This window comes from Oryctolagus cuniculus, chromosome 5, assembly GCF_051225735.1.
Source record: "Oryctolagus cuniculus isolate XC-2025 breed Fujian yellow rabbit chromosome 5, ASM5122573v1, whole genome shotgun sequence".
Taxonomy (NCBI): Eukaryota; Metazoa; Chordata; class Mammalia; order Lagomorpha; family Leporidae; genus Oryctolagus; species Oryctolagus cuniculus.
The window spans coordinates 7,848,619-7,874,777 of NC_142871.1; the positions used below are offsets into that span (position 1 = coordinate 7,848,619).

Genomic DNA, 26,159 nt, shown 5'->3' on the forward strand with positions numbered 1-26,159 from the left:
CACCTCCTGCGACACTTCTGCTGCTAGGACAAGCTCATGGCGGTTCCATTAAATTGGTTTTCTAAACATGTGTTACCAAATAACCCACCCTGTGGTCAGTTTTTAATGTGAAAAATATTTTCACTTCAATAATTAATAACCAGGTTGTTCAACTTGAGAGGTGATTTTTTTTTTAGACAATGGAGTGTACCAAATTGTTTGCAGATTTGTGGGAAGACAGGAGACCCAGTGCCGTTACAAAGCCTGTCCCCCTCTAAACACAGTGCGTGCCTGTGATGAACCACGAGTGACTTCTCGACCTGTCTTGGCAGACTTGGTCTAGGTCAAGGCTCAGAGACCTGTTTAGGCCTGGGGGACCCCCGACACCAATCACAACATGTGGGGAAGTGCTCCATCTCCACCTAACTTGTGCCAGAAATGTAATAACGCTGGCGACTCACTGAGTAAGCCCACGGCAGCCTTCCCCACAGTCCACAGCCCTGGTGATGGCTCTGGCAGGCAAGCAGGAAAAGAAAAACAAGAGTCCCCCTTGGAAGGGAGGGAGGCAACTGTGACCCATTCCTGCCTCGCACGGGAGCTCATGCTACAGCTCAGTCAAGGAGTAGAACAGACGGAGCCAAAAAGGATCCGAGGTCACTGTCAAGATCTCTGCATTTGCCAAGCCTCCAGGGGGCGCCTCAGCTTTCCTGCAGACAGAGCAACTGGAACCCTGAGGGCTGCTGGCAGACCCCGCCTGCGCCTGCAGTCAGCCGCTCTTGCCCCTTCAGAGTGGCAGGACTTCTACTGAATGTCAAGGACATGCAGAGGCTGACCGCTTCCGGTCTGTTCGCTGAGACCACGTAACGACGCATTGCCTGTGAGTTAACAACACCCTGCCAACTACAACGGCACTTCCCTTCACCTGCAAAAAATTGTGTGTGTTTATCCAGGGTGTGTTCGTTGTTTCTACATACACGGCCGGGGGCAAATGGTCTGCAAACTTTCCCAACAATCCCACAGTCCCTAAGGGTCTGTGGCTCAGTGGGGCAGCCTGGTGCCAGGGTTCTTCCACCAGCTCTGGGGCTGACGTTCCAGCTGCCGGGAGACAAGAACGCTGCAATCGGCTGGCCCAGGGTTGTCTCTGGTCACCTCCCCCCTCCCTCAGTAGGAAAGGTGACAAAGTTTTGCTATTACAGAGAAGACCCCCCCTAGTGGGAATCACGCCCTTGGTTCTGGCCGTGTCCCCCCACAATTCCCCAAGTTCTCCAGGAAAGGCCAGGAAGAGTTCTTTGTCCAGGCATCCTCCAAGGGGTGCACTTGCTACGTGGAGAGGGAAGACGGCTTCCGCGCACCAGCTCCCGAGTCAGTACGTTGTGGTTCCTTCCCTCTGAAAGCCCCACATTCAAAGAAAAAAAACCACAGCGCCGGCCCCGGCTATTTGTTCTGAAAGGAGTAACGCAGCCGCCTCTGGGTGTGACTGTGCGTGGGGAGGCCTCCCCGCTGCACCCACTGGAAGAGCGGCAGCGACGTCAACACAGCCCCGCTGCTCTTCCTGCAGCCATCTGCCGGGAGGGCCTCCCTTGGCTCTCTGCCTAGGTGAGTGAGGACTTGTCCCACGACAGCCCAGCACCCGATGCTCCTTTACCCTCCTCCTGGCTGGGGCCTGGAGAGACTGGATCTCGCTGTTTTCTCCTCTTTACTCTTCAGGGTCGTTCCTCCTGTCGGCCCATCTGTGTGCACCCACGTGCAGGCTAGCGCAGGGGATTTCAACAGCTTCCACCTGCCCGCCCCCCCCCCGCAGCCCCCCCCCCCCCCGCATCTCCTCCGCGACTTTGCTGGCGGCCAGAGATGTGGCAAGTGGCGGTGCCATGGTAACGGCGGCTCTGGATGAGGCACACGGCCGGGCTCTCCTGCCAGGGACGCTGGCTGTGCGGGGCTCATCCTTCCGTCCGCCAGTGAGCACAGAGAGCCGTGTTTTCCCACTTATTCACAAGCCATTTGGATGGCGGAAGCTGGTTTCACTGAACGCACAAGAATGGGACAAACGACAAAGGAACGAAACACTCGGAAGGCTGGCCATCATCCTCCCGCAGAGACAGCAGGGCGATGTTTAAGGCAGGGCCGGGAGGGCCAGTCCCTGGGCAAATGCTCCCGACAGAAGGGAAGAGCAAGCCGCCTCTCTCTTCTACTAGAGGCCCGGAATTAAATTAACTGAATTACGGCGCTTTCACAATTTCCACAAGAAAGCAACGGATATTCAGAGGAAAGTGAGCCTGCGAGGTTTCTTTGTCTGCAGCGACTCCAGGGCCTGGATGAAAGTTAAATGTTTCTCTGCACAGCGAAAGGGGGTAGGGGCAGGAAAGGACTCTTGTTCTAAAGGGCAGGAGGCCAAAGGGACGAGTCCAGTGACGCCCAGCTTACGTCACTGGCGAGCGGCCGGCTGAGCGGCTCCGAGAGCCCCTGGGCAAAGCTGCAGCTGCTCTCCTAGGGGCTCGCGGGCACCGAGCCCCACCCACGGGGTGGCCGGGATAGCAGGGACAGCAGGCTGGGAACAGGGAGGGCTTTGGCTCGGAGCCCAGTCAGCAATGGAGCTCTTCCTCTAAGTGGACGCGTCAGCTGGGGACGGGGCAGAGCACCTCGGGGTCTTCAGTGGGTGGGCACTGCAGTGGGTCGCACAGGGTCGCCCAGGGAGCAGCAGGTGTCAGTCCTCTACAGGGTGCAGCTCCTCGCTCTGGGACAGCGAAGGAGAGAAGCCCAGAGTGACAGGATCCTGTCTGCTGGGGAAGCAGAGGCAGCGTGAAGCTGGGGCCCGGCCCAGTCCAACAGGCTCAGGTTCAGGAGCTGCGGGAGAACCACGGCGGAGACCAGGCATTGAGGAAGAAGAGGCCGAGGACGCACAAGGAAGCGTGGTGGGCATGGGGGGCTCAGCCGCCCGCATCTGAGGCTGGCAAGCTAATGGCAGGAACCCTGGTCTGGTCAGAGCAGGAATCCCCGGTTCTCCTGGGCGGCAGGGTCCGTGGTGGGGGCTGGAAGTTTGTGAAGCTCGCTTGTGGCAATCTTCGGCTTCTTTCGCTTAGCAACGGCGGAAAGGTGAGGCCTGTGCTAGGCGCGGGGTGGCCAACTGCACTTGGCCTTCTCTCTGTGTTTGCTCTGCTACCTCCACTTTGCAGGAGCGCCCAGGCCTGAGCAGACGGGCATCGCTGCTTATTCTACTAGACAGCTTCTGAGCCCACGGGTCGGCCTGGCTTCCGTCAACGCCATCACTCGCTGGCGACATCATCAGACTCCAGCACTGGCTGAAACACAAGCTCGCTTCTCCACCATCTGGCTGCTTCCCTTTCACAGCTCTGGTGGGTATTTTTCAAGCTTAAACTTGCATTAAAAAAAAATAGTTGAGATGTTGACAAAGACATGACCCAATTATTTCAAGAATCCGGGGGAGGCGTTTGAGTGAGCAGAGAGGAGGCCTCGTCTCTCCACAATTCCCAGCTCCAAGCGCTGCTCTGTGGAGGCCCCCAGCGGTCTGCAGTGTCACCCTTCAAGGCCTATGACGCTTGGATTGTAATTCAGTCGAAGCCACAGGAGGTTCTGGAACAACCTCCCCAATATCCGTGTGAGTCGCACAGGAGCCCCCGGCCCTAGAAGATGTCAGGTGGCAGACGGCAGTGTCCTTAGCCCCTGAGAGGCACTTGCTACTGGTTGCCAAGCCCAGGGACGGAGCCGCGGCCCCGACGTCCTGTGGTGTCATGGTTTATCACTACCATGTTGACGCCTACTTCACTGGAGAGTGTGCAGTCTGCCCATTTTATGCAATACAGTGTTATTTCCAAAAAACTGAAGACATCGGAATGAAAGAAATACATTCAAACTCGGCCCATTCATCACACTCAGCTTATTTACAAGAACACAGTGTAATGCTAAATTAATTCTTGGCTACAAACATCTATTTGTGGCGGGTATGTCCAACATCCTGGCATTTTTTGATGCACTCAGGAGCACTATAAATTACAGCCAGTGTGATGGAACTCACACCGCAATGATCACTTGTATTAGTCGTGTTCAGGATGAGGGTTTTGCCAGTAAAACTGGCATTATTCACGGTGTGAAGTGGGAATTAATGTTACGGGAAACCACTGCACGGTGTTTCAGCGAACTTCTTTCCAATACCAACTTTTTCATTCTGACTTGGGAAGGCCTGGAACCTCCTCCCGGGGCCTAAATCACATTCTCCAGATTGTTTGGAATGAAGTCCACGGAGAGACTTGTGGGATAACAAGCACCACAGCTGTCTCAGTCCACACTGTGTTGCTGCAGCGAAACGTCCAAGGCTGGGGAACACCTAACGTAAGGAGTTCTCCTTGGTAGCTGGAGGGTCCAATGGCACCGTGCTTACACCCTGGTGGGGCCCTGGTTGTACCACAACTTGGCGGAGAAGTGTGAAGGGAACGGGCTGCATACAGTAGGCGCCAACCCTGTGGGCAGCTGTACTTTGTAACACCTGCCCTGGGAGAACAAATCCAGCCCATGAGAACTGACCCACTCCCACCACGCAGGCTTAACACTCACAAAGGAGAAGCCCAGGAGCCAACCGCCTTCGACCAGCTCCCGCCTCAAGACACGGCACTGGGGACCAAGCCGCTTCCGCACGGACTGCAGGGGAAGACGAGCCCACACGACCACGCCGTCCTCGTGGGCTCTGTGGAAGTCCAAATCACGAGCGGTTCCTCTTTTAGAACAGAAATTATGTTTACAAAAATCCCCCTTTAAAAGAATTTATCACAGCAAGATATTCCCAAAGCTGGAAAGCCCCGTTCTGTGGCAATGTGGGTTTTTGTGTGATAATTCATCAGAAAAAAGGAAAGAGGGCAACTGCTAAGTTAGAAGTCTCTCTGGTAACTAAATGGCCTGAAAATTCTTCTATTTTAGAAATACATCAGGGGCCGGCACTGTGGTGTAGCAGATAAAGCTGCCGCCTGCAGTGCCAGCATCCCACATGGCACTGGTTCGAGTCCCTGCTGCTGCACTTCTGATCCAGCTCTCTGCTGTGGCCTGGGAAAGCAGTGGAGGATGGCCCAAGTCCTTGGGCCCCTGCACCCACATGGGAGACTGGAAGAAGCTCCTGGCTCCTGGCTTCGGACTGGTGCAGCTCCAGCCACTGCAGCCAATTGGGGAGTGAACCAGCGGATGGAAGACCTCGCTCTCTCTCTGCCTCTCCTTCTGTCTGTGTAACTCTGACTTTCAAATAAATAAATAAATCTTTAAAAAACAACAAAAAAAACTACATCAAAGAGTGCTCTCGTGACGGGGCCAAAGGAAGCCCTTCAGGCTCGGGAAGCTCAAACGCCCGTTCTTGGCATCGCCTACACATGCTACCATGGACGCTGCCCATGAGTGCACTTATGCACGGACACCTCTTGATGCAACAGCTGGTCTTCACTCTAAAATTTACTTGTTTATTTATTTATCTGAAAGGCAGAGAGCCAGAGAGAGAGAAAGGGGTGGGGGACAGACAGCACTCCCACCTGTTGCAGTATCAGAGGTCGCTTGTTAACTCGAGCTGGAACCCAGGATCCGCCGTGAGCATACCCCACAGACAGACAATAGCTGTGAGGGACAGGGTAGGAGGAGGGCAGGAATCTAGGATTCAAGGCCTTTACACTCTTTGAAAAAAATGAAATAAAAAATGCTGCCAGTGACTTTTGTGCAGTTTTACAGCCCAGCTCAGTACAGTAACGACTGTTGAGTGTACAGCTGACTACCGATACACACGTACACATATCAATCATCACTCTAGCAGCACTAAACAATAAGCACTCATTTGGCTCCCACGTTTGCCGGCTGGGAGGCTGCTGATCTAAGCTGGGGGGTGCTTGGCAGGAACAGCTCTACCCCAGATGTGTCCTCTGGGGCCAGTCGGCGAGCCTGGGAATACTCTTCTCACGGCCACGCAGAAGTGTGAAGCCCAACCACACAAGAGTAGTTCAGGCCTGTATGGCTCCAGCATCGCCTAACCTGCCGCTGGCCAAGGCAAGCCACGTGACCAAGCCCCACCTCGAGGGGCAGGCAGTACATGCCACCTGCCGTGAGGCCAAAGCAATGGATGCTGCCAAACCCAACATCGACAGGGCCAGCAAGGACTTTCACACCATGGAAACGAGGAGCGGATGTAAACATTTGCCAACGATAATCCCATCTACCACGCTGGTTGCTCTCTGGATAACCAAAAAATGTGTTGGCTCCTACTGTGGCAACTGAATCAGTACTGTTGTGATCAACCACATTAGTTAGCTGGGCAGAACCCTCACACCACAGAGAACCCGGCAAAGGGCAATTTCTCAGTCATGGCCCGTGTCGTCTGCTGCAGCTGAGCCCAACGCTGTAGCTCCTGCAGGACTGAGACCCACGCTGAAGGAACAGCACCAACTGGGCAGGGGGTGCATTCTCCGGGCAGATGGAAAGAGCAAGAGGGCTGTCAGACACTCGTTATGCCTCCCAGAGCCTCCGCGTCCTGCCACTTCCGCTCCTCGGGCCCAAGCAAGCCTGGCGGCCACGCCTAACTCTAACTAGAACATATGTCACCTTCAAGTAAGTACAGCTGCCAAGTCACAGGGCCTGGGTGGGGAGGGGTGCCTGATCCTCTCACAGAGAGGGGTGCCCAGCTGCGGACAGTAACACCATTTCACGAGACGAAAGGTCACCAAGACACAATCCCAGCTCCCCACTGGGCAGTGGACCTCTCCCAGCACCGCAGGTGTGGGCGCCCCAGACTCTGCCCCTGCCCATGCCTTCTCTGTTATTATTATTTTTTTTTTTTTGGACAGGCAGAGTTAGACAGCGAGAGAGACAGAAAGAAAGGTCTTCCTTCCATTGGTTCACCCCCCAATTGGCCGCTACAGCCAGAGCTATGCCAATCCGAAGCCAGGAGCCAGGTGCCTCCTCCTGGTCTCCCATGCGGGTGCAGGGCCAAGTACTTGGGCCATCCTCCACTGCCTTCCTGGGCCACAGCAGAGAGCTGGCCTGGAAGAGGAGCAACCAGGACTAGAACCCGGTGCCCTTATGGGATGCCGGCGCCGCAGGCAGAGGATTAACCAAGTGAGCCACGGCGCCAGCCCATGCCTTCTCTGTTTTAACAAGCACCCTGCCTCCCCCAGTGTCTGGGGCAGTGGCCACCTCCGCACACGAGCATTGCCACTGAGCACGTCACTCACCCCGCACGTGTACTGTTTCCTGTCAAGCAGGGAGAGTGGACAGTTGAATGCAGTGGTCAGTGGTCAGATGCAGGCGACAGGCAGGAAGTGACGTCAGAGCACGCCACAGCTATGGGGATGTATGCGAATCTGGCTTTGGGGGCCGACACGGGTGCAGCGGGGCAGAAAGCAGCCTCTTCTAGACACAGTCACGCCCTGTTAAGCTGAGTTGTCTCTGCGCTAGAATTACTGTCCACTTACCAATAACTTGGTTTTTAACTATTTTAAACATGTCTTAAAATTAGATTATGTAAATGCTAAAAGGCTGGGACTACCAGTCTAGCTGTATAAGATAATTCTTCTGCATGGGATAACCATCTACTGTCTAATTAATGTGTTAATTTTATTTATCTGAGGGGCAGAGTGACAAAGAGGAGAGACAGAGACTGAGACCTCCCATCCATCCGCCAGTGACTTCCCAAATGCCTGTGGCAGCCGGGGCTGGCCAGGCTGGAACTCGGTCCGTGTCTCCCACGTGGCCGGCACGTGCCCAGGGTTTGAGCCATCATTTGCTACATGCAAGGAGCAGGTCAGCAGGAAGCTGGGATTGGGAGCAGAGCCAGGACTAAAACCCAGGCACCCCACGGGGGTGTGGGCGTTCTAAGAGGCATCGTAGCTGCTCGGGACATGGCCCAGAGTCCCATTCACCCTTCGCTTCTCTACAATTTCTGCATAACTTCCTGTGAACTCAGACCACCTGCCGGTCTCTGGTTTCTGGGCCCCTCTTTCCAGCAGAGAACAGTGACACTGTTGGTATATTCAGAACCGGAAGTCCCGACCTGCATTTCCACTCGCTGACTATCAACAGAGCCAGAAGCCAGCCAAGAACGTGGACAGATGGATGCCTGGGGACCAGAGTTTGTCCACCATGAAATGAGCGACATTCACATAAAAGAGAACTTGCAGCAAAGCCAGCCCTCAGAGTGATCCAGCTGGTGGGCTGTTGGACCAAATCCATCGTGCCAATGTCCTCCTGTATCGTCTCTCCATTTACTACAGCCCTGGGGATTGCTTTAATCCTAGTGTGCGGTGCATTTAGGCCATGTCCTGTAATATAAAGCATCGCTGGGTAGTCTGAAGCTAGACCCACAGGCTCCCCTAAAACATACCAGGGCCAGCGCCGCGGCTCACTAGGCTAATCATCCGCCTTGCGGCGCTGGCACACCGGGTTCTAGTCCCAGTCGGGGCGCCGGATTCTGTCCCGGTTGCCCCTCTTCCAGGCCAGCTCTCTGCTGTGGCCCGGGAGTGCAGTGGAGGATAGCCTAAGGCCTTGGGCCCTGCACCCCATGGGAGACCAGGAGAAGCACCTGGCTCCTGCCTTCGGATCAGCGCAGTGCGCCCGCCATGGAGGCCATTGAAGAGTGAACCAACGGCAAAGGAAGACCTTTCTCTATGTCTCTCTCTCTCTCACTGTCCACTCTGCCTGTCAAAAAAAAAAAAAAAAAAAAAAAAAGATAAGCCATACAAAGTTAGTTTTTTCATGTCATGGATTTTCTGTGAACTTTTTAAAAAAGGTTTATTTATTTATTTGAAAGCAGAGTTACACTCTGCCTGTCAAAAACAAAACAAAACAAAACAAAACATACCAGGACACCTTGCACCCGCAATGGGACAGGTTGTGAGTGTCAGGTGGCAAAGGCTCTTCTGAACACAGGAGAGGACAGAGTTGCCAAATCTGCTGGGACTGGGGCTGGCGCTGTGGCACAGCAGGCCGAGCCACCGCCTGTGATGCCAGCATCCCATATGGGCACAGCTTTGAGTCCCAGCTGCTCCACTTGCAATCCAGCCCCCGGCTAATGGCCTGGGAAAGCAGTGGAAGATGACCCAAGTGCTTGGGCCTCTGCACCCACGTGGGAGACCTGGAAGAAGCTCCCGGCTCCTGGCTTTGGACTGGCCCAGACCTAGTGGTTGCAGCCATCTGGGGAGTAAACCAGCAGATGGAAGATCTCTCTTCTCTGTCTCTGTCTCTCTCTGAAACATTGCCTTTCAAATAAAAATACATCTTAAAAACAAATGTCCTAGGGCTGCTATTCCAACTCTGTGCCCAAGGAGGGGCACCCGGAGGATGAGGCAGGAATTGGAGAGGCCCTGGAAGATGAGGTGATACCATGGTGGTAGCCAGCAAACGGCAGCATTTACCGGGAAAGGAGCCCTGCGAAAAGTGGGCGTCTGCTGGGCCATTCAGCCCCGGGCCTGAGTGTCCTTGAGAGTCTCTCCTGGGAGAGGGACCTAGGCCAGCGGCAGAAGCTGGAAGCAACAGCGTAAACAGGTGCAGGGCGACCCTAGCACTGCCAAGGGCAGTATTTATTCAAGTCACCAAAATGTAACTGATTCAGGTCATGCTTATCCCGGCACAGCACCATACCACGACCCTGCTGTGGTTTTGGTGGGGCCAGTATTTCTCACTCACGGCAAAGAGACAGATGGCACATCATTATGCTTTGTGGGAACGCGAGGACCTTTAGGACAGAAATCTGTGGTTTGGCCTAAAACGTAACTGGATCCAACTATTACCAAGATGTCTGAAGCTGAAGAATAAAGCCCTATCTTTGAAAAGGTAGTACTTCACGTTTCTGCTTATTTTGTGCAATCAAAAAGATTAGAGATGGACAGGCTCTCTGTGGAGACATTTGTTTCAAAAACGGGAGTGACCCCAAGTGTGGGATTTACAGGTGTGCCTGGGCGATGAGGTCACACCAGCGGCCAAGGAAGCGTTCAGAAACCACCAGCGCTGGCAGGGCTCGCAGAGGCAGCCAGCGTCACGTGCCCAGAGGCGCTGGTAAGGATACCAGCCAGCAAAGCTGCAGAGCACTGAGACATGCAATAGGTCTAAACCCAGGAATCTGGATGTTTAAATGGGGCATTACAAAACACCCGCGGAGCTGGCTGGCCACTTCTGGAGGTTGAGAGAAGCAATTCACCATTTCTGAAAAGAAAGAAAGGGTGGTGCGTGCATTCTGCCTTTCCTGTGTGAACCACATCGCGCGGTAACAGGCGCAGACAGGAGAAGTTAGCTTTTAATCGAAGTATCCTAGCAACAAATGAAGAAATTGGGATAAAATCAGAATATTTTGCAGCCCCTGATGAGTGGTGAATCAGTCCAGCCAATGGTTTCAGTGACAGCCAATGTCCCCAGAGAAGAGGTGACGGGCACTGGGTACATCTCCATGGAGACAGGTGAAGCCACGGATGAAGCAGTCCCAGCCGAAACACCACCCCTGAATCCCATTAAACGCTGGATGGCGCTATTAACGGACAGGGGCATGGTGAGGCATGCCGGGAGACAGAATCACCACCATTCAGACTTCAGCAAAAAAGCCCTGGGATTCTTCACTCCCGGAGCACCAGGAGGGGAGGGCGAGCAGGAACCCCTGGATTTCAGAGCTCTGAAGAGGAAGAGCAGCCAACGTGCACACGTCACGAGGCTCCTAAGCTGCAAAACACCACCAGCCAGTCAGGAGCCGGCAACCAGGCTTGATATGGAGAAATGTGGTTATTTTTTTCTTAGAACAATGGTATTGAGGGTTTTTTTTTTTTAATTTTTGTTTTATATAAACCACAGCCCTTCTACTTTGCTCTCATAATAACCATACATAATAAACTGTTCTCATACCTGGATCTGTGGGTTGATTATTTGTATACAATTTTTTTTTGACAGGCAGAGTGGACAGTGAGAGAGAGGGACAGAGAGAAAGGTCTTCCTTTGCTGTTGGTTCACCCTCCAATGGCCACCACAGCCGGCGCACTGCGTTGATCCGAAGGCAGGAGCCAGGTGCTTTTCCTGGTCTCCCATGGGGTGCAGGGCCCAAGCACTTGGGCCATCCTCTACTGCACTCCCTGGCCACAGCAGAGAGATGGCCTGGAAGAGGGGCAACCAGGACAGAATCCGGCGCCCCGACCGGGACTAGAACCTGGTGTGCTGGCGCTGCAAGGCGGAGGATTAGCCTAGTGAGCTGGCAGCGCCGGCCTATTTGTATACAATTTTAAGGGCCAATGGATATTTCTTGTTATTCAGTTCCACCTTTATGCACCTATTCTGGGATAATGTACCACATGATGAAATATGATGGCTGGGATAGGTTCTCAGTTAGTGGGTAGGAGAGTAGGTGGAGTATAGGAGAAATAATATCAGTCGTGAGCTGGCCACCGTTGGCTCTGGGAGATACACACTGAGAGATCTAGTAAATGATTTTTTCCATTTTTGGAAAAAACTAAAGTGAAAACTCATTAGAATAACGAAAACAACAGCTTTGGTAGCAAAATGCCAATGCCAGAGTAAATCCCCTAGGAAAATGGAATTCTGGCTTCCAACCTGGCTTTTCAGTGGGGACATCTGTCTGATTGCTGAAACCTAGAGTTACTTGAAAGGAGCTGGCAATCAGCCTAGTGGGTGAGTGGCTGGTTGGGACGCTGGATCCCGTGTCGGCTGGTTGGGACGCTGGTATCTGTGTCGGCTGGTTGGGACACTGGTATCCGTATCGGCTGGTTGGGACGCTGGCATCCGTGTCGGCTGGTTGGGACGCTGGTATCCGTGTCGGCTGGTTGGGACACTGGTATCCCATGTCTGAGCGCCTGCATTTGATTTCCAGCTCTGCTCCAGCTTTCTGCCTAAGTGCAGCCCGGGAGGCAGCCGGCAATGGCTCAAGTAGCTGGGTTCCTGCCACCCACATGGGATACCTGGATGGGATTCCTGGCCCCCTGGCCTCAGCCCGGAGGGCATTTGGGGGAACCAGGAGATGGGCTCTCTCTGTGTCTATCCATCTCTGTCTCTCAAGAAAGACTTGGCACGCACTGGACTCCACAGCACATCCATGTAGACTCTGAACTTTGTACCTGCTGCAGTGACCTGTGGCCCTCACGGATTGGACAGCAGCTCTGTGGGCCCATGTGAACCCACAGGACGTGTGGCAGCAGGTGCTGTGGGGTCAGACCCCGGTCTCCCAGCAGTACTGACTGTGTCTGCCTCACTGGCATTTTATTCCATGAATATCAGCACAGAGAATTTTTTCAACATTCTATAAGCCTTGATTTAGGGTCTTCTATACATTTGCCTCTGGGACCGTGGGTACAGTATCTTCAGGATACCACTAAATAAGCAGCAAACATATTCATTCAGCTACTAAAGTTGAATGCAAATGATTGTGGCTTTGGACTCGTGGCTGAGGCATGAGGGCTGGGACAGCGCAGTGGGATCTTATTCTCCTAAAAAGGAACACTCGGCTCAAAAGTCAATATATTCAAAGAATGACAGAATCGACCAGTGTCGCGGGTTAAAAAAGATTTTTTTAAGCACACATTTTATGACCTGTAAACCTCAGGCTCCATCACCGATGGGTAAGATTTTGAGTTGAACTCTTTGCCACCCACTCTAAGAAGGAAGGAAGAAGGTGGAATCCACGTGTTTCTGACCAGCTCTGGGGACTGGGGGAGGGACGAGAAAACCAACAAAACCTACTTCTTAGCAGAGCATCCATATCAGAACCTTTCTATCCAACCAAACGGAATGTTAGCAGGAAAACAATGCCGGCAGTCTCACGTGCTGCCAGGTTTAAGTCGAGGGCCATGGGTTCTAAAACTTCTCACATTTCAGCTACAGCAATCGCTCGGCTATTCCACGTTCTCTCCCCCTACAGCCGAAGCACTGTTATGTTCTTCACACGCTCTTTGCTAATTATTCAGAGGCTGCTTCAGGCATGTGTACAGCCGCACGTATATGCTGTATCCTTCACAGGGCTGAGAATGAGCTCTTCGCCGTCTCCCACCCCCAAATGACCCAGAAGCACCCAGAACGGTTTGGCTGGAGGGAGGAAGAAAGGGAGCGAGGGGGAGGTGGGCAGGGCAGGCCTCACAAGCCCCGTGAGTCTTAGAGACTGAACTGCGCATCGTTACTCAAGCTCTGGCTCAAATAAATAATATCTTCAGGATGAACTTTAAAAACATATCTTTAGACCAAACTGAGTGTCAGGAAAAGACACCTTGTTTGTGCAATCGAGACGAATCGTAGTGTCCCGGGGCCTGCTGTAAGCCGAGTCTAACAGCTCAGGGAACTTGGGTGCAACTGAAAACGTGGACCGAAACCATCAACTGACCTCGCCTAAATTGATGGAGCGAGGGGCCCGGCAGCACAGCCACCACTGTAAGACGTGAAATGAAGTAGACAGGTGACACAGAAAGGAACTGACCCACTTTCTCAACGCTCCTCATTGGTAATAAGCAAAATTACCTCCGAGTAATTGGGCGAGAGGTACTTCCCGTTGCATTTAGCAATCTTCCTGAGAATCTTCAAGGCTTCATCTCCTTCCTTCCGAGTGATCAGCCAGCGGGGAGACTCGGGAACCACCCTGGCAAAGATCAAGGCTTTCTGAGTTATGTCCAGGAAACGTCAAAACTACAAGTTCACGACTTGAGCTTTTCTATCAAAGTGTATTTTGCAATTGGGAACAAGTCGGGGTTGATAGTAAGCTCTTGAAATGTAGGTTATCTTTGCCGGCTGCCTTGTCACTGTCTCTACTGATTCCCACATTATAGTTTTGGGGTCATTCACTGTGAACCTCAGACTCGACAAACTGTTTTTCATTACAAGACCATTTTAATTCTCACCACCTGTTGCACTTTTAATTGGCAAATTTATGAAAATGCTAACCTGATAACTGGATCATTGCTCATAAAAATTAATTGACTGTACACTGCTCTTGGAAGACCAGGCTACCCAGAACAGTATCTTTGATCACATTTATGAAAAGAATTGGGATGTAGTGAATATTTAGGAAAAGATTAAGAACCTAGGGCCAGCATCGTAGCATAGTAGGTTAAGCCGCTGCCTGCAATGGCAGCAGCCCATGTGGGTGCCTGTTTGAGTCCTGGCTGCTCCACCTCTACTCCAGCTCCCTGCTAATGTGCCTGGGGAACCAGTAAGGGTGGCCCAAATCCTTGGGCCCCTGCAGCCCACGTGGGAGACTCAGATGGAGTTCCAGACTTCTGGCTGACCTGGCCCCAGCCATTTTGGAGAGTGAATTAGTGGACAAAAAATCTCTCTTTCCCTCTCTCCCTCTCTCCCTCTCTCCCTTCCTCTCTCTAACTCTGCCTTTCAACTAAGTAAATGAATCTTCTAAAAAAGAAAAGAAATGGCTGGCACCGCGGCCCACTAGGCTAATCCTCCGCCTGCAGCGCTGGCATCACAGATTCTAGTCCCAATCGGGGTGCCAGATTCTGTCCCGGTTGCCCCTCTTCCAGGCCAGCTCTCTGCTGTGGCCCGGGAGTGCAGTGGAGGATGGCCCAAGTGCTTGGGCCCTGCACCCGCATGGGAGACCAGGAGGAAGCACCTGGCTCCTGTCTTCAGATCGGCACAGTGCCGGCCATAGTGGCCTTTGGGGAGTGAACCAATGGAAGGAAGACCTTTCTCTTTGTCTCTCTCTCTCTCACTAACTCTGCCTGTCAAAAAAAAATAAAAAGAAAAAAGAAAAGAACCTGGTCTTTGTATACTGATTTGCTCATATATTAAACTTCAATTACAGGAATGATTAAAACACATTCGTGGCAGTAAGAATCAAATGCATACACTGGTAGCTTCTTAATGACTTAATTCAGAGCCAGTGTTGTGGTGTAGCAGGTGAGGCTACTGCCTGTGACACGGCATCCCATATGGGTGCTAGTTCCTGTCCCAGCTGCTCCACCTCTGATCCAGCTCCCTGCTAATGGCCTGGGAAAGCAGCCGAAGATGGCTCAAGTGTTTGGGCCCCTGCCACCCAGGTGGGAGACCCAGATGAAGCTCCTGGCTCCTGGCTTCAGTCTTGTCCAGCCCTGGCCATTGAGACCACTTGGGGAGTGAACCAGCAGATGGAAGCCCTGTCTCTCTGTCTCTCCCACTCTCTGTAACTCTGGCTTTTGACTAAATAAATACACCTTTTTATAAAGCCCTTAATTTTCTTATGCTCTTAACATTTTCTTATTCCTCTCAGAATTCTTGAGTAATATTAATTTGCTTAACAGAACATACAGAGAAGTGATTTCACTGCATTTAATGTGTACTTCAAAATACTGGCAGATATAATTTGTTACCTTATAGTTTTCGTGAAGATATTGCAGAACCACAAAACTTAATGCAACACTCGCTTTAGAGTTTTGTTTGGCAACTTTGTTATCTTTAGCGACAACTCTTGAATCACCAGTAAATAACCTCTATACATTCTCAAGTTCTCTAAAATTCCCAAAGCCTGCAGCCATTCCGGAAATGTTACGAAACCTCCCTCGGTGACTCCATGTTGGCTCAGATTCTGCGTCTCTGTGCAGTAAGCACACGCATGATGGCCCACACCACCTTACCAGTAGTACAAGAGGAAGAGGAAGTTGGGCAGTGTTACGGCCAGCTGGATCCCCTGCCAGCTGGGGATGAAGTAGGCGATTCCAGGGAGGATTATGATTCCGAGGGTGAAGAACATTTGAATCACGATTCCCACAATCCTCCTCTGCTTGGATCCTACTATTTCGGTCACTGAAGGAAAACAAACAAGAGAGGTTAAGAATTCCCAAGAGCGGCTCCAATACAAATACGGACGTCCACCTGCTCTCCCCAGGGTCTGCGAGGACACTGGAGCCCAGACACGGAGGCCCCCATTCCTGCGGCTACACTGGGGGAGGCGACCTTCCCACCCCCGTTACATGCCACACACACACACACACACACACACACACACACACCGTAACCTACCAGCACCTGCCAAAGAATACACGTGTTGGTTTTAGGAAAGCTTCATGATGACTACTTTGAAAGGTATTTCTAACAATCCAAACATAACTACAGCAAGCTGGCTACACCACTGTAGGTTTAAGGAAACTCATGATGGACATTAGATTCTACAATTACTTTCCATTATCATAAGGCAGTTTCAGTTAAATGATAATTCTCTCCAGGTGTTGGTCTTCCCACGTATGTGATGTTTCTCTAAAAGTGATACAGGAAATCTCATACTTGGGATTCTTCCCCCCCCTGCCCCTTCCCTATAATTGGCCTCTTCTGCTCTGACCTTCCTGGAATGGGCTGCCCTGTTCTTGCCCTAGGATCACAACTTTGAAAATCCACATAGGCTTGGGTCCCCTTGCAGCCTTCATGGTTCAAAGTTATCCCTTCTGCTCCAGCCAGCGACAATAACCTCTCGGCCCTCTCTCTCTCCTCCCGCCCACAAAACAGTCTTCCAAAGTCTCCAGTGTGGATCCTGCTTGGGGACTGCATGAAGCCACGGAAGAAGGTGGAAGCCCAAGGAGCTGGGACAACAGTCAGGGACAAACACTCCCATCTCCCTGGTCGTGAGCCCACCGTGACTTAGAGTGACTGCTGCTGGGCTGCAGCAGAGCCCAAGGAAGCAGCCAGCGCTCCAGCCCTTTCCCAATAAGGGGAGGTTTTCCTTCTCTCTCCGCGCTGTGGGAGACAGCAAAGGCTCACAGAGAAACGTCTCAGGAGTGGAGCTATCTGCCTCCACCAGAGTAAAAGGCTCTCCGCTTCTGTGGCAGGAGGAGAGTTTAGGTCCAACCTCAGCGAGCACAGGAAGGTCCTCTCAGCTGCAGCACAGGACGCACCACACAGAAAACACCTGCACAGTGTGATTTCAGGGCCAGTCTTCGGCTCAGCGGGCTAAGCCACTGCCTGCTGCACCATCGTCCCACGTCAGAGTGCTGGTTCAAGTCCTGGCTGCTCTGCTTCAGATCCAGCTCCCTGCCAATGCACCTGGGAAGGCAGATGACGGCCCAAGTGCTCGGGCTCCTGCCACCCATATGGGAGACCCAGATGGAGTTTCTGGTTCCTGACTTTGGTTGGCCCAGCCTCAGCTGTTTGGAGAGCGAACCAGTGGGTGAAAGATTTTCTCTCTGTCTCCCTCTGTCATTCTGCCTTTCAAATACACTTTTAAAACTCCTTTTTTAAAAAGTTATCACAAGGAGTTACTGAAATTCGAATAAAAATGAGTATATAACAAGGCAAAGCCGGAAAACACGCTAACTGATTGGGAGCCCACAAGAGTGGTTCCCGCTGTGTCTTTTGACATTGTCACGTTCGGTTCCCGAAGTCGTGTGGCATCTGAGATTCTAAGGCAGCCCACATCCTGCCCCAGCCTTGCTGGGAGGAATCGGCGCCTCCCTCCCTGACTTGGAGAGGATGCAGGGGCTGGCTGGGGGCTGGCACTTCTCAGCCCCCCAGGCCCAGCTCTCAGATGCAGACGGAGGGGTAGGGACGTCTTACCAATCACGTAGCAGGTCATCCACGTCCCCTTTCCAAACACACCCTGCAGGAAGCGGAAGACCGCAAACACAGGGAAGTTTGGTGCAAACGCCACCACCACACCGGTGATGCCAACGCCGAGGCAGGATATTAAGTAAGTGACTCTTCTACCGTACCTGTCGGAGAAAGAGAGGAAAGGAGGTCACCTTAAACATTTGCTTAATTCAGGGAGGAAAAAAAGTCACGTCAAAGGAAGTTGCAAGTATAGAAAACGTGTCCTCTATAATTTTATTATTATAAAGTAAAGGATTGTTGGGGCCGGCGTTTTGGCGCAGTGGGTTAAGCCACAGCCCGTGACATGGGCATCCCATATGAGTGCCGGTTCCAGTCCTGGCTGCTTCACTTCCGATCCAGCTCCCTGCTGATGTGCCTGGGAAAGCAGCAGAGGATGACCCAAGCACGTGGGCCCCTGCAACCCATGTGGGAGATTTGGGTGGAGTTCCAGGCTCCTGGCTTCAGCCTGGGCCAGCCTTGGCCATCGCAGCCATCGGGGGAGTAAACCCAATGGAAGATCTCTCTACTGCTCTCGCTCTTGCTCTCGCTCTCGCTCTCTCTGTAACTCTGCCTTTCAAATAAATAATAAAATAAATCTTTAGGAAAAATGAAGGATGTTGAAAATCTGTGTTCCAGCAAAACCAGGGCAAATCAAGCATGGGCCTGTGAAATGACAACATTTACACACGTAAAGCAGAGAATGCACCCTCTGTGGCTGCTCCTGCCGTAAAGATGGCCTCTCCTCTACACCTGCTGCTAATGTGTGGACTTCGTGGTCTGTGGCCTTCAAGAGGTTTGGTTCTGTGCAACTTCTCCATAGAAATTCCCACAAGATTCCTACAGCATCTGGCTTGAGCCCGCAGCGTAGACTTGGGGGCAACCTTTGTTGATCTGGATTGAAAAGACTTTTAGGGAACTTCTAGGTTCACAGCAAAGTTTGGACAGAAAGTAGAGTGAGCTCCCACCGCACGGCTTCCCCAGCAGGTCAACACGCACTGCGAGAGCAGAACTCTGCTGAGTGGATGAGCCCAGGGCTCCCTCGCCCATTCCTCGGGCAGGGACACATCAGGGCAGCCTGAAGAGTAGCTGCACCACCCCACGCAGCCTGCGCTCTGTGCGTCCGTCAGCAGCGCTCACCCCCAACCCCTGGTATTTTTCATGTCCCCATGGTTCTGCCTTCTCAGGAGGTCATAAAGCTAGAACCACACAGGTGCAGCCCCTCAGCAGGCTTCTCTCACTTAGAAATATGCAGCTAAGCTCCCTCCACACCTCCTTACGCTGACGCTCCTTTCTCTTAGGTGGAGAGGAACATATCATTGTCTAGATACACCACGGATGACTGTCACCTCCTACTGTCACACCACGGATGACTGTCACCTCCTGCTGATACACCATAGATGACTGCCACCTCCTACTGTTACATCATGGATGACTGTCACCTCCTACTGTTAAACCACAGATGACTGTCACCTCCTGCTGATACACCATGGATGACTGTCACCTCCTACTGTTACACCATGGATGACTGTCACCTCCTACTGTCACACCATGGATGACTGTCACCTCCTGCTGATACACCACAGATGACTGTCACCTCCTACTGATACACCACGGATGACTGGCACCTCCTACGGATACACTATGGATAACTGTCACCTCCTACTGTTACATCATGGATGACTGTCACCTCCCACTGTCACACCACAGATGACTGTCACCTCCTACTAATACACCATGGATGACTGTCACCTCCTACTGTTACACCATGGATGGCTGTCACCTCCTGCTGATACACCATGGATGACTGTCACCTCCTACTGAAGGACATGTTGGTTGCTCCTAAGATTTGGCAATTGTTAATAAAGCTGCCATACACATCTCTGCATATTTTTGTGTGAATGTAAGTGTTCAGCTCCCTTTGTAAATATCGGGGAGTGTAATTGTGGGATTGCATGGTAAGAGCATACTTAGCACTATAAGTGGCTGTACCATTCTGCATGGCCGCCAGCACAGAGAATCCCTATTGCTTCACACCCTTCCTGGCGTGTGCTGTTGTCGCTGTTTCCAATGGTGCCATCCACTTGGCATGCAGTGGTGTCCCTTGTTGCTTTAATATGCACTTCCCTCGTGATATGGAATATGTTTTATAGGCTTATTTACTATCTATATATCTTCTTTGGTGAAGTGCCTATTAAAGCTTTTGGACCATTTGTTAAAAGATTAATTTATTTGAAAGGCAGAGTGACAGAGAGGGAGAGACAGATTTTCCATCCAATGTTTTACTCCCCAAATACATGCAACAGCTGGGGCTAGGCCAGGCCAAACCCAGGAGCCAGGAACTCCATCCCAGTTTCCCATGTGGGTGGCAGGAACCCAACTACTTGGGCCATCATCCACTGCATTAGCAGGTAAGTAGATTGGAATCAAAATAGCAGAAACTCAAATCAGTGTTTCAATATGGATGCAGGTGTCCCAAGTGTTGGCTTAACCCACTGCACCACTAAACCTGCCCCTGGACAATTTTTTGAGTCAGATTTGTTTCTTATTGTTAAGTTTTAAGAGTTATTTGTATGAAGCCGGTGCTGTGGCATAGCGGGTAAAGCCGCCACCTGCAGTGCCGGCATCCCATATGGGCACCAGTTCAAGTCCCGGCTGCTCCACTTCCAATCCAGCTCTCTGCTGTGGCCTGGGAAAGCAGTAGAAGATGGCCAAGTCTTTGGGCTCCTGCACCCATGTGGGAGACCCGGAGGAAGCTCCTGGCTCCTGGCTTCGAGTTGGCACAGCTCCAGCTGTTGCGGCCATCTGGGGAGTGAACCAGTGGATGGAAGACCTCTCTCTTTCTCTCTCTGGCTTTGCCTCTCTGTAACTCTTTCAAGTAAACAAATAAAATCTTTTTAAAAAAGTTATTTGCAAATTTTGAGTGAGTCTTTTATCAGACATGATTTGCAAGTATTTTCTCCCAGTCTGCAAGCAGTTTAACCTACTGCACCACAACACCGCCCCAATAAATTGCTTTCCTTTACAAGTTCCTTAGCTTCAAGTATTTTGTTATAGCCACATCAAATGGACTAAAGCAGCTCCCAAATTTTGATGCATCCTTCCATGCACAGCTGAGATAACTTTCATTTGGTCATGGTCTGTAACTCGTTTGGTATATGTTGGGTTCTATTTCCTTTTTTTTTTTTTTTTTTTTTTTTTGACAGGCAGAGTTAGACAGCGAGAGAGAGAGAGACAGAGAGAAAGGGGGTTCTATTTCATACTGTTTTGTTCAGGAGTTCTGCATCTATGCTCAGGAGAGACATTAGCCTGTACTCACTTTTCTTGTAATGTCTTTAATTGGTATTAATGTCTTTAATTGGTATTAATGTAGTGCTGGCCACACAGAATAAGTTAGGACGTATTTCCCCTGTTTTTCTCTCCTGAAAGAGCTTGTGAACAATCGATATTTCTTCTCCAAGGGTTTCGCCTTCCGAACCGACGGGTTATTAATTGTTGACTCAATTCACCTAACGGTGACGGTCTGTTCACACTGTCCTCTTGTTGTGCGAGTTTTGACAGACTGCACCGTCGAGAAATGGACCCATTTCATCTAGATCATCACATTTGTGGCAGAGCTGTTTAGAGTGCTCCTTTATTATCCTAAGAATTATTTTACATTTGAAGGAAGTTGCAGAGAGAGAGAGTGAAACAGAGTGAGAGGTCGTCCATCCACTGGCTTCCTCCCCAGATGGCTGCAACAGCGAGGAGAAGCTGGGGGCCTGGAACTCCACCCAGGTCTCCCACGTGGGTGGTGGGGACCGAAGCACTTGGGCCGTCTCCTTCTACTTCCCCAGGTGCATCAGCAGGAAGATGGACTGGAGGGGAAGCAGCTGGGACACGAACCGGGTCCGCATGGGACGCTGACATCACAGGCAGCGGCTTCACCCGCTACACCACAGCACCGGCCCGCACCCACTGCATTTCTCACCGTGTGCTGTCCGTGGCCCGATTCTTTGTTCCTCTTTTCTCTTTCACTCATTTTCTGTCTTTTTTGGTTTCAGCTGAGCTCTTTACAGGCCTTCATTTTATTCCTCTCTCTTATCATGTCAATTTTAGTCCTTTTTTTGCTTATTTTAACAAAATAATCCTAATTTCTCACTTCCCTTGCATCATTACTATCATTAATTTCACTTATACACAGCATACACGATATCATTGTGTATATATAAGCAGAAACAATGAAATACATTCTTGCTATCATTATTTTGAGCAAGCCGTTACCTATCAGGAAATTAAGGGTGACAAAGACAAAAGTGCTGCTTATTTTATCGTCACTGATTGCTGCCCCACTGCTGTTCTTTCCTTAATCTGATGCTCCATGCCCCCTTTCCGTCTTTCTGAAGAAGCTCTTTACACATTTTTTTTTCTTTTAAAAGATTTATTTATTTATTTGAAAGTCAGAGTTACACAGAGAGAGAAGGAGAGGCAGAGAGAGAGAGGTCTTCCATCTGCTGGTTTTCTCCCCAACCAGCTGCCAATGGCCAGAACCACGCCAATCCAAAGCCAGGAGCCAGGAGTTTCTTCCAGGTCTCCTACGTGGGTGCAGGGGCCCAAGGACTTGGCCACCTTCTACTGCTTTCCCAGGCCACAGCAGAGAGCTGGATTGGAAGTGGAGCAGCTAGAACTCGAACTGGCACCCTTATGGGATGCCAGCACTGCAGGAGGCGGCTTTATCCTCCATGCCACAGCACTGGACACTCTTTCCACATTTCTTATAAGGCAGATCTACTGGGAACCAATTCTCTCCATTTTATCTAGGAAAGCACTTCACTTCTGAGAGGTAATTTTAGAGTATAGTACGTGTTTTTGTAGGTAAGAAAATTTTCAGTATTTCACTCCATTCTTTTGTTGCTTGTGTGGTTCTGAGAAGTTGGTGTGCTTTTCATTGTTGATGTTTCTGTAACGTGTACTTCCCCCCGGCCCCTTTCAGGGTCTTCTCTTTTCTTTGACCTTCTACAGTTTGACAATGCATGCACAGGTACACTACTGCTTGGCGTTCTCTGACTTTGCTGGATCTGGGTTTTGGTGTCTGATTAATTTGGGGGGAAATTCTCAGTATTTCTGTCTTCTGGAACTTCTATTACACTTCCATTTGTACCCTTTGTAGCTCTCCTGCCATTCTTAGATTTTTTTTTTAATTTTTAGGCTTCTTTTCTCCTTGCTTTTTCCCTCAGTCACGCCCAGTCTCCCAGTGAACCCGGTTAGCGGCATTCTTCATTTCTATGGCGGTATTTTTTTTATTTCTGTCACTTCCTTTAGGTTCCCATTCGTTCTGAGAATTTCCACCTCTCTGCTGCCACTGCCCAAACCCATTGGCGTTCTGGACCCAGTCCCCACGGTTCTTCCAAATCTCCAGCACCCTCGCCCCACATGCCCCAGGCACTGACGCTCGCTGTCTCCTCGAACCGTGCCTTCGCCTTGTCGTGTGCCTTGCAATTGTTTTCCTGGTAGGCAGGCGTGATGTTCTCAGCACACGGAGGAGCTGTGGACGGGCGGTGAGGTACGTGGGAGGAGGAAGAGGTCCACAGCCTTGTGGGTAGGGCTCTGCCTCCAGGAGCAGGTGCCTCTGCCAGGCGCTGTCACGGGGTTCTCAGGCAGGCGGGACCCCTCCGTGGCTGAAAGCCTCTCTAACCCCGGCCATTCTCCTGATCCAGGCCTTGCAAAGAAGACTGAGAACGTGGCTCCCCCCCCCCCCCGGATGGAAGCGTGAGGGGAGTTTTCTTGCTATTCTCTCTGATAGAGCTCCAGGAGGTAAAAACTCACAAAAACGTGGGCCCCGCTCCCAGGAGACTTGTTCCCCGAGCCTCCAGCAACCACCGGCTGCAGTTGGGGGTTTCCTGCCCACGGCGGTATTGGGAGCTGGGGTTCACTGTATTTGCCGGCTTCCTCTCTACCCCGGGCACAGCAGGCTGCCCTGGGCCCTCGCTTCTCTCACAGATCCCAGCTTGTTCTTGTGAGGACTGAGTGGTGACATCCGGGCTCCTTAGATGTGGAAGTCCAGGGTTTCTTTTCTTTTCTTTTTTTTTTTTTTCTTTTTCTTTTTTTCTTTTTTTTTTTTTTGACAGGCAGAGTGGACAGTGAGAGAGAGACAGAGAGAAAGGTCTTCCTTTGCCGTTGGTTCACCCTCCAATGGCCGCCATGGCTGGTGCGCTGCGGCCGGCGCATTGCGCTGATCCGATGGCAGGAGCCAGGTGCTTTTCCTGGTCTCCCATGGGGTGCAGGGCCCAAGCACTTGGGCCATCCTCAACTGATTTCCTGGGCCACAGCAGAGAGCTGGCCTGGAAGAGGGCAACCAGGACAGAATCCGGCGCCCCGACCGGGACTAGAACCCGGAGTGCAGGTGCTGAAAGGCGGAGGATTAGCCTATTAAGCCACGGCGCCAGCCCCAAGGTTTCGAAATTCATTTCCTGTCCTGGCCCATAGATGCTCGGAAATAGTGTTCAATTATTTCCTGGGCTTTCCTTCCATGATGTAAATCACAGATGTAGGAGAGGAGGAGCTGAGAAAAGACTCCAGCCCCGCCCCCAGCCAGAGGCCGAACTTCTCGCACTCAGGGCTGGCTCGCACGGGCCCGTCTGCACAGGTGCTCATCCTGCCTAGAACCCGGCAAGTGGAAACCCTCGCTCCCCTGGCTGGGCAGCTTACACTGCAGATGAGTTTATTGTGAGGGAGAAAAACACGGAAGAAACAAAACCTAATTTAAAAATTGCTTAGGAAGAATAAACACAAAACATAAAATAACTATTTGAAAACATAACTCGGTTCCCAATCGTGGCCACGTAAGAGAGAAAGTGGTATGCAGGGGCGGTTAAGAGGAAAGACGAAATTTGAAAGGAATAGTGGGGAAAGAGGAGAGGACACAAACACCTCGGGGGCCGGCGTGGTGGTGTAGCAGCGTCAGCACACCACACGGGCACAGGTTCGAGTCCCGGCTGCTCTGCTTCCGATCCAGCTCCCTGCTCGGAAAGCAGCAGAAGATGGCTCAAGTCCTTGGGCACCCACGTGGGAGACCTGGAAGAAGCTCCTGGCTTCAGCCTGGCTCTGTGCTGGCCATTTCAGCCATCTGGGGAATGAACCAGCAGATGGAAGATCTTTCAGGAAAAAAAGAAGACTCCTTGGATATGAAAGGATGGCAAGAAATTCATAGCAGGGAGGAGACAATGAACTGAGAGGGAAAGAGAGCAATGAAAACAAGCCGAAGCTTCTCAGCGGGAGGGACTGGTCCGGTTGAAGTCGGGTCTCCAGGGCTCCAGGGTGTGCACTGTTTTCCTGCTGAACTCACTCACTCACCACCACGAGCAACTTCTTTGGAAGGGACCCTGTGCACTGCTCGCTGAGTCGCACACTCACAGGGACCCACACAGCGCTGGCTGGAGGAACCACAACACTGGGCCAGATACGGCCAAGGGCCCGGGATTCCAGTTCTATAGTCCTTCTAAAGCGTGGAGAGAATTATTCAGTCACCGCACGTATTTTCATAATTACAACTGGGATAGAGTGACCGTTAAACAGGAAGCCAGGAGCCAGCAACAGTGTCAGAAGCAAGATGGTCACACAGAAAGCACAACTGAGTTGAATATACACACTCATGTTTGCCACTGGCTACATTTAAGAATATAAAATGGTAAAACTCCTGTGATGGTTTTGGAAAAACCCTTCTTCACAGAATTATAAAGTTGTAGAATAAAGTGTGGTTTTTTTTAATAAGGTGCAACACATTTGGAGTAGGCCAGCGTTAACAATGAAATTCACCCAACCCAACCAGTGAGCTGTCACAGACGCACACGGACTGGATCCTGCCGCATCCAGCAGGGACGCCCGTGCACCCAGCGACACTGTCACTACCTGGTCAGCCCGTTTCCACTCGAGTCCTTCCAGGCCCGCAGACGCAACTGGACCTCCTCAGACGGCGTGAGAAGGTGAAGTTGCAGAAGGCAAAGAACCGGGCAAAGCAGCAAGTGCGATGTCAGGGAGGTGGAACCGGAGTCCCTGTTCCAGAGCCACCGCAAAGCCTTTCCCAGCGGCTGACGTGGAGTACTCCCTCGTGCACGTATGCCTTGTATTGCAGCCGGAAGACGGCTTCCGCCCCCTTACCCACCTGTCCGCCGCGTAGCCCAGGGTGAACGCTCCAGCCAGGAAGCCAAGGTTCAGGATGGCTTGGGTGAGGTCCAGCATCCACGCATTGACACAGACAAGGTCAAACTGGGAAAATGAAGAAAACAGATGTGGAGACGTGGGGATGCTTATCCTCAAAACAGCTCATCTCTGCACAGACCAACGTTTACACACATCGCTCAGATGCACCTTAAATAAGCTCTGTCACAGGCACTTTTTACATCCAGACATGATAGTTTCTTTGTCACTTTAAATAAGTGCAAAGGGTGTCATTTCTGGTACACTATGAATACTGATATTTTAAAATAAGGTCACACCATTAGGTGTATCCAGTACCACGGGGAATACCACAGTCACGACATGCCTTCCATTGTCTAACAGGATATAATTTGATATCAATCTTGTTTCTCTTTGATTGCTTACTTCCATGCCCACCTACTTTTATCCTAAGTGATAGATTTTATGTAGAAAATATGCTTCATTGATTTTATTGATTACCTTACCATGCTTCTGTA

At 51.3% G+C, this 26,159-nt stretch overlaps 1 protein-coding gene across 1 annotated transcript in view; it reads right to left on the minus strand.

Moving 5' to 3' along the window:
- SLC22A3 (solute carrier family 22 member 3) overlaps positions 1 to 25,733 on the minus strand; it is a gene marked incomplete at its 5' end in the record, with an annotated part of 56,455 nt that extends 30,722 nt beyond the window's left edge. The window contains 4 exon segments of the mRNA NM_001082169.1: positions 13,450 to 13,567; positions 15,549 to 15,717; positions 17,458 to 17,612; positions 25,628 to 25,733. Coding sequence (NP_001075638.1) covers positions 13,450 to 13,567; positions 15,549 to 15,717; positions 17,458 to 17,612; positions 25,628 to 25,704 — 519 coding nt within the window.
- Positions 25,734 to 26,159: the final 426 nt, after the last annotated feature.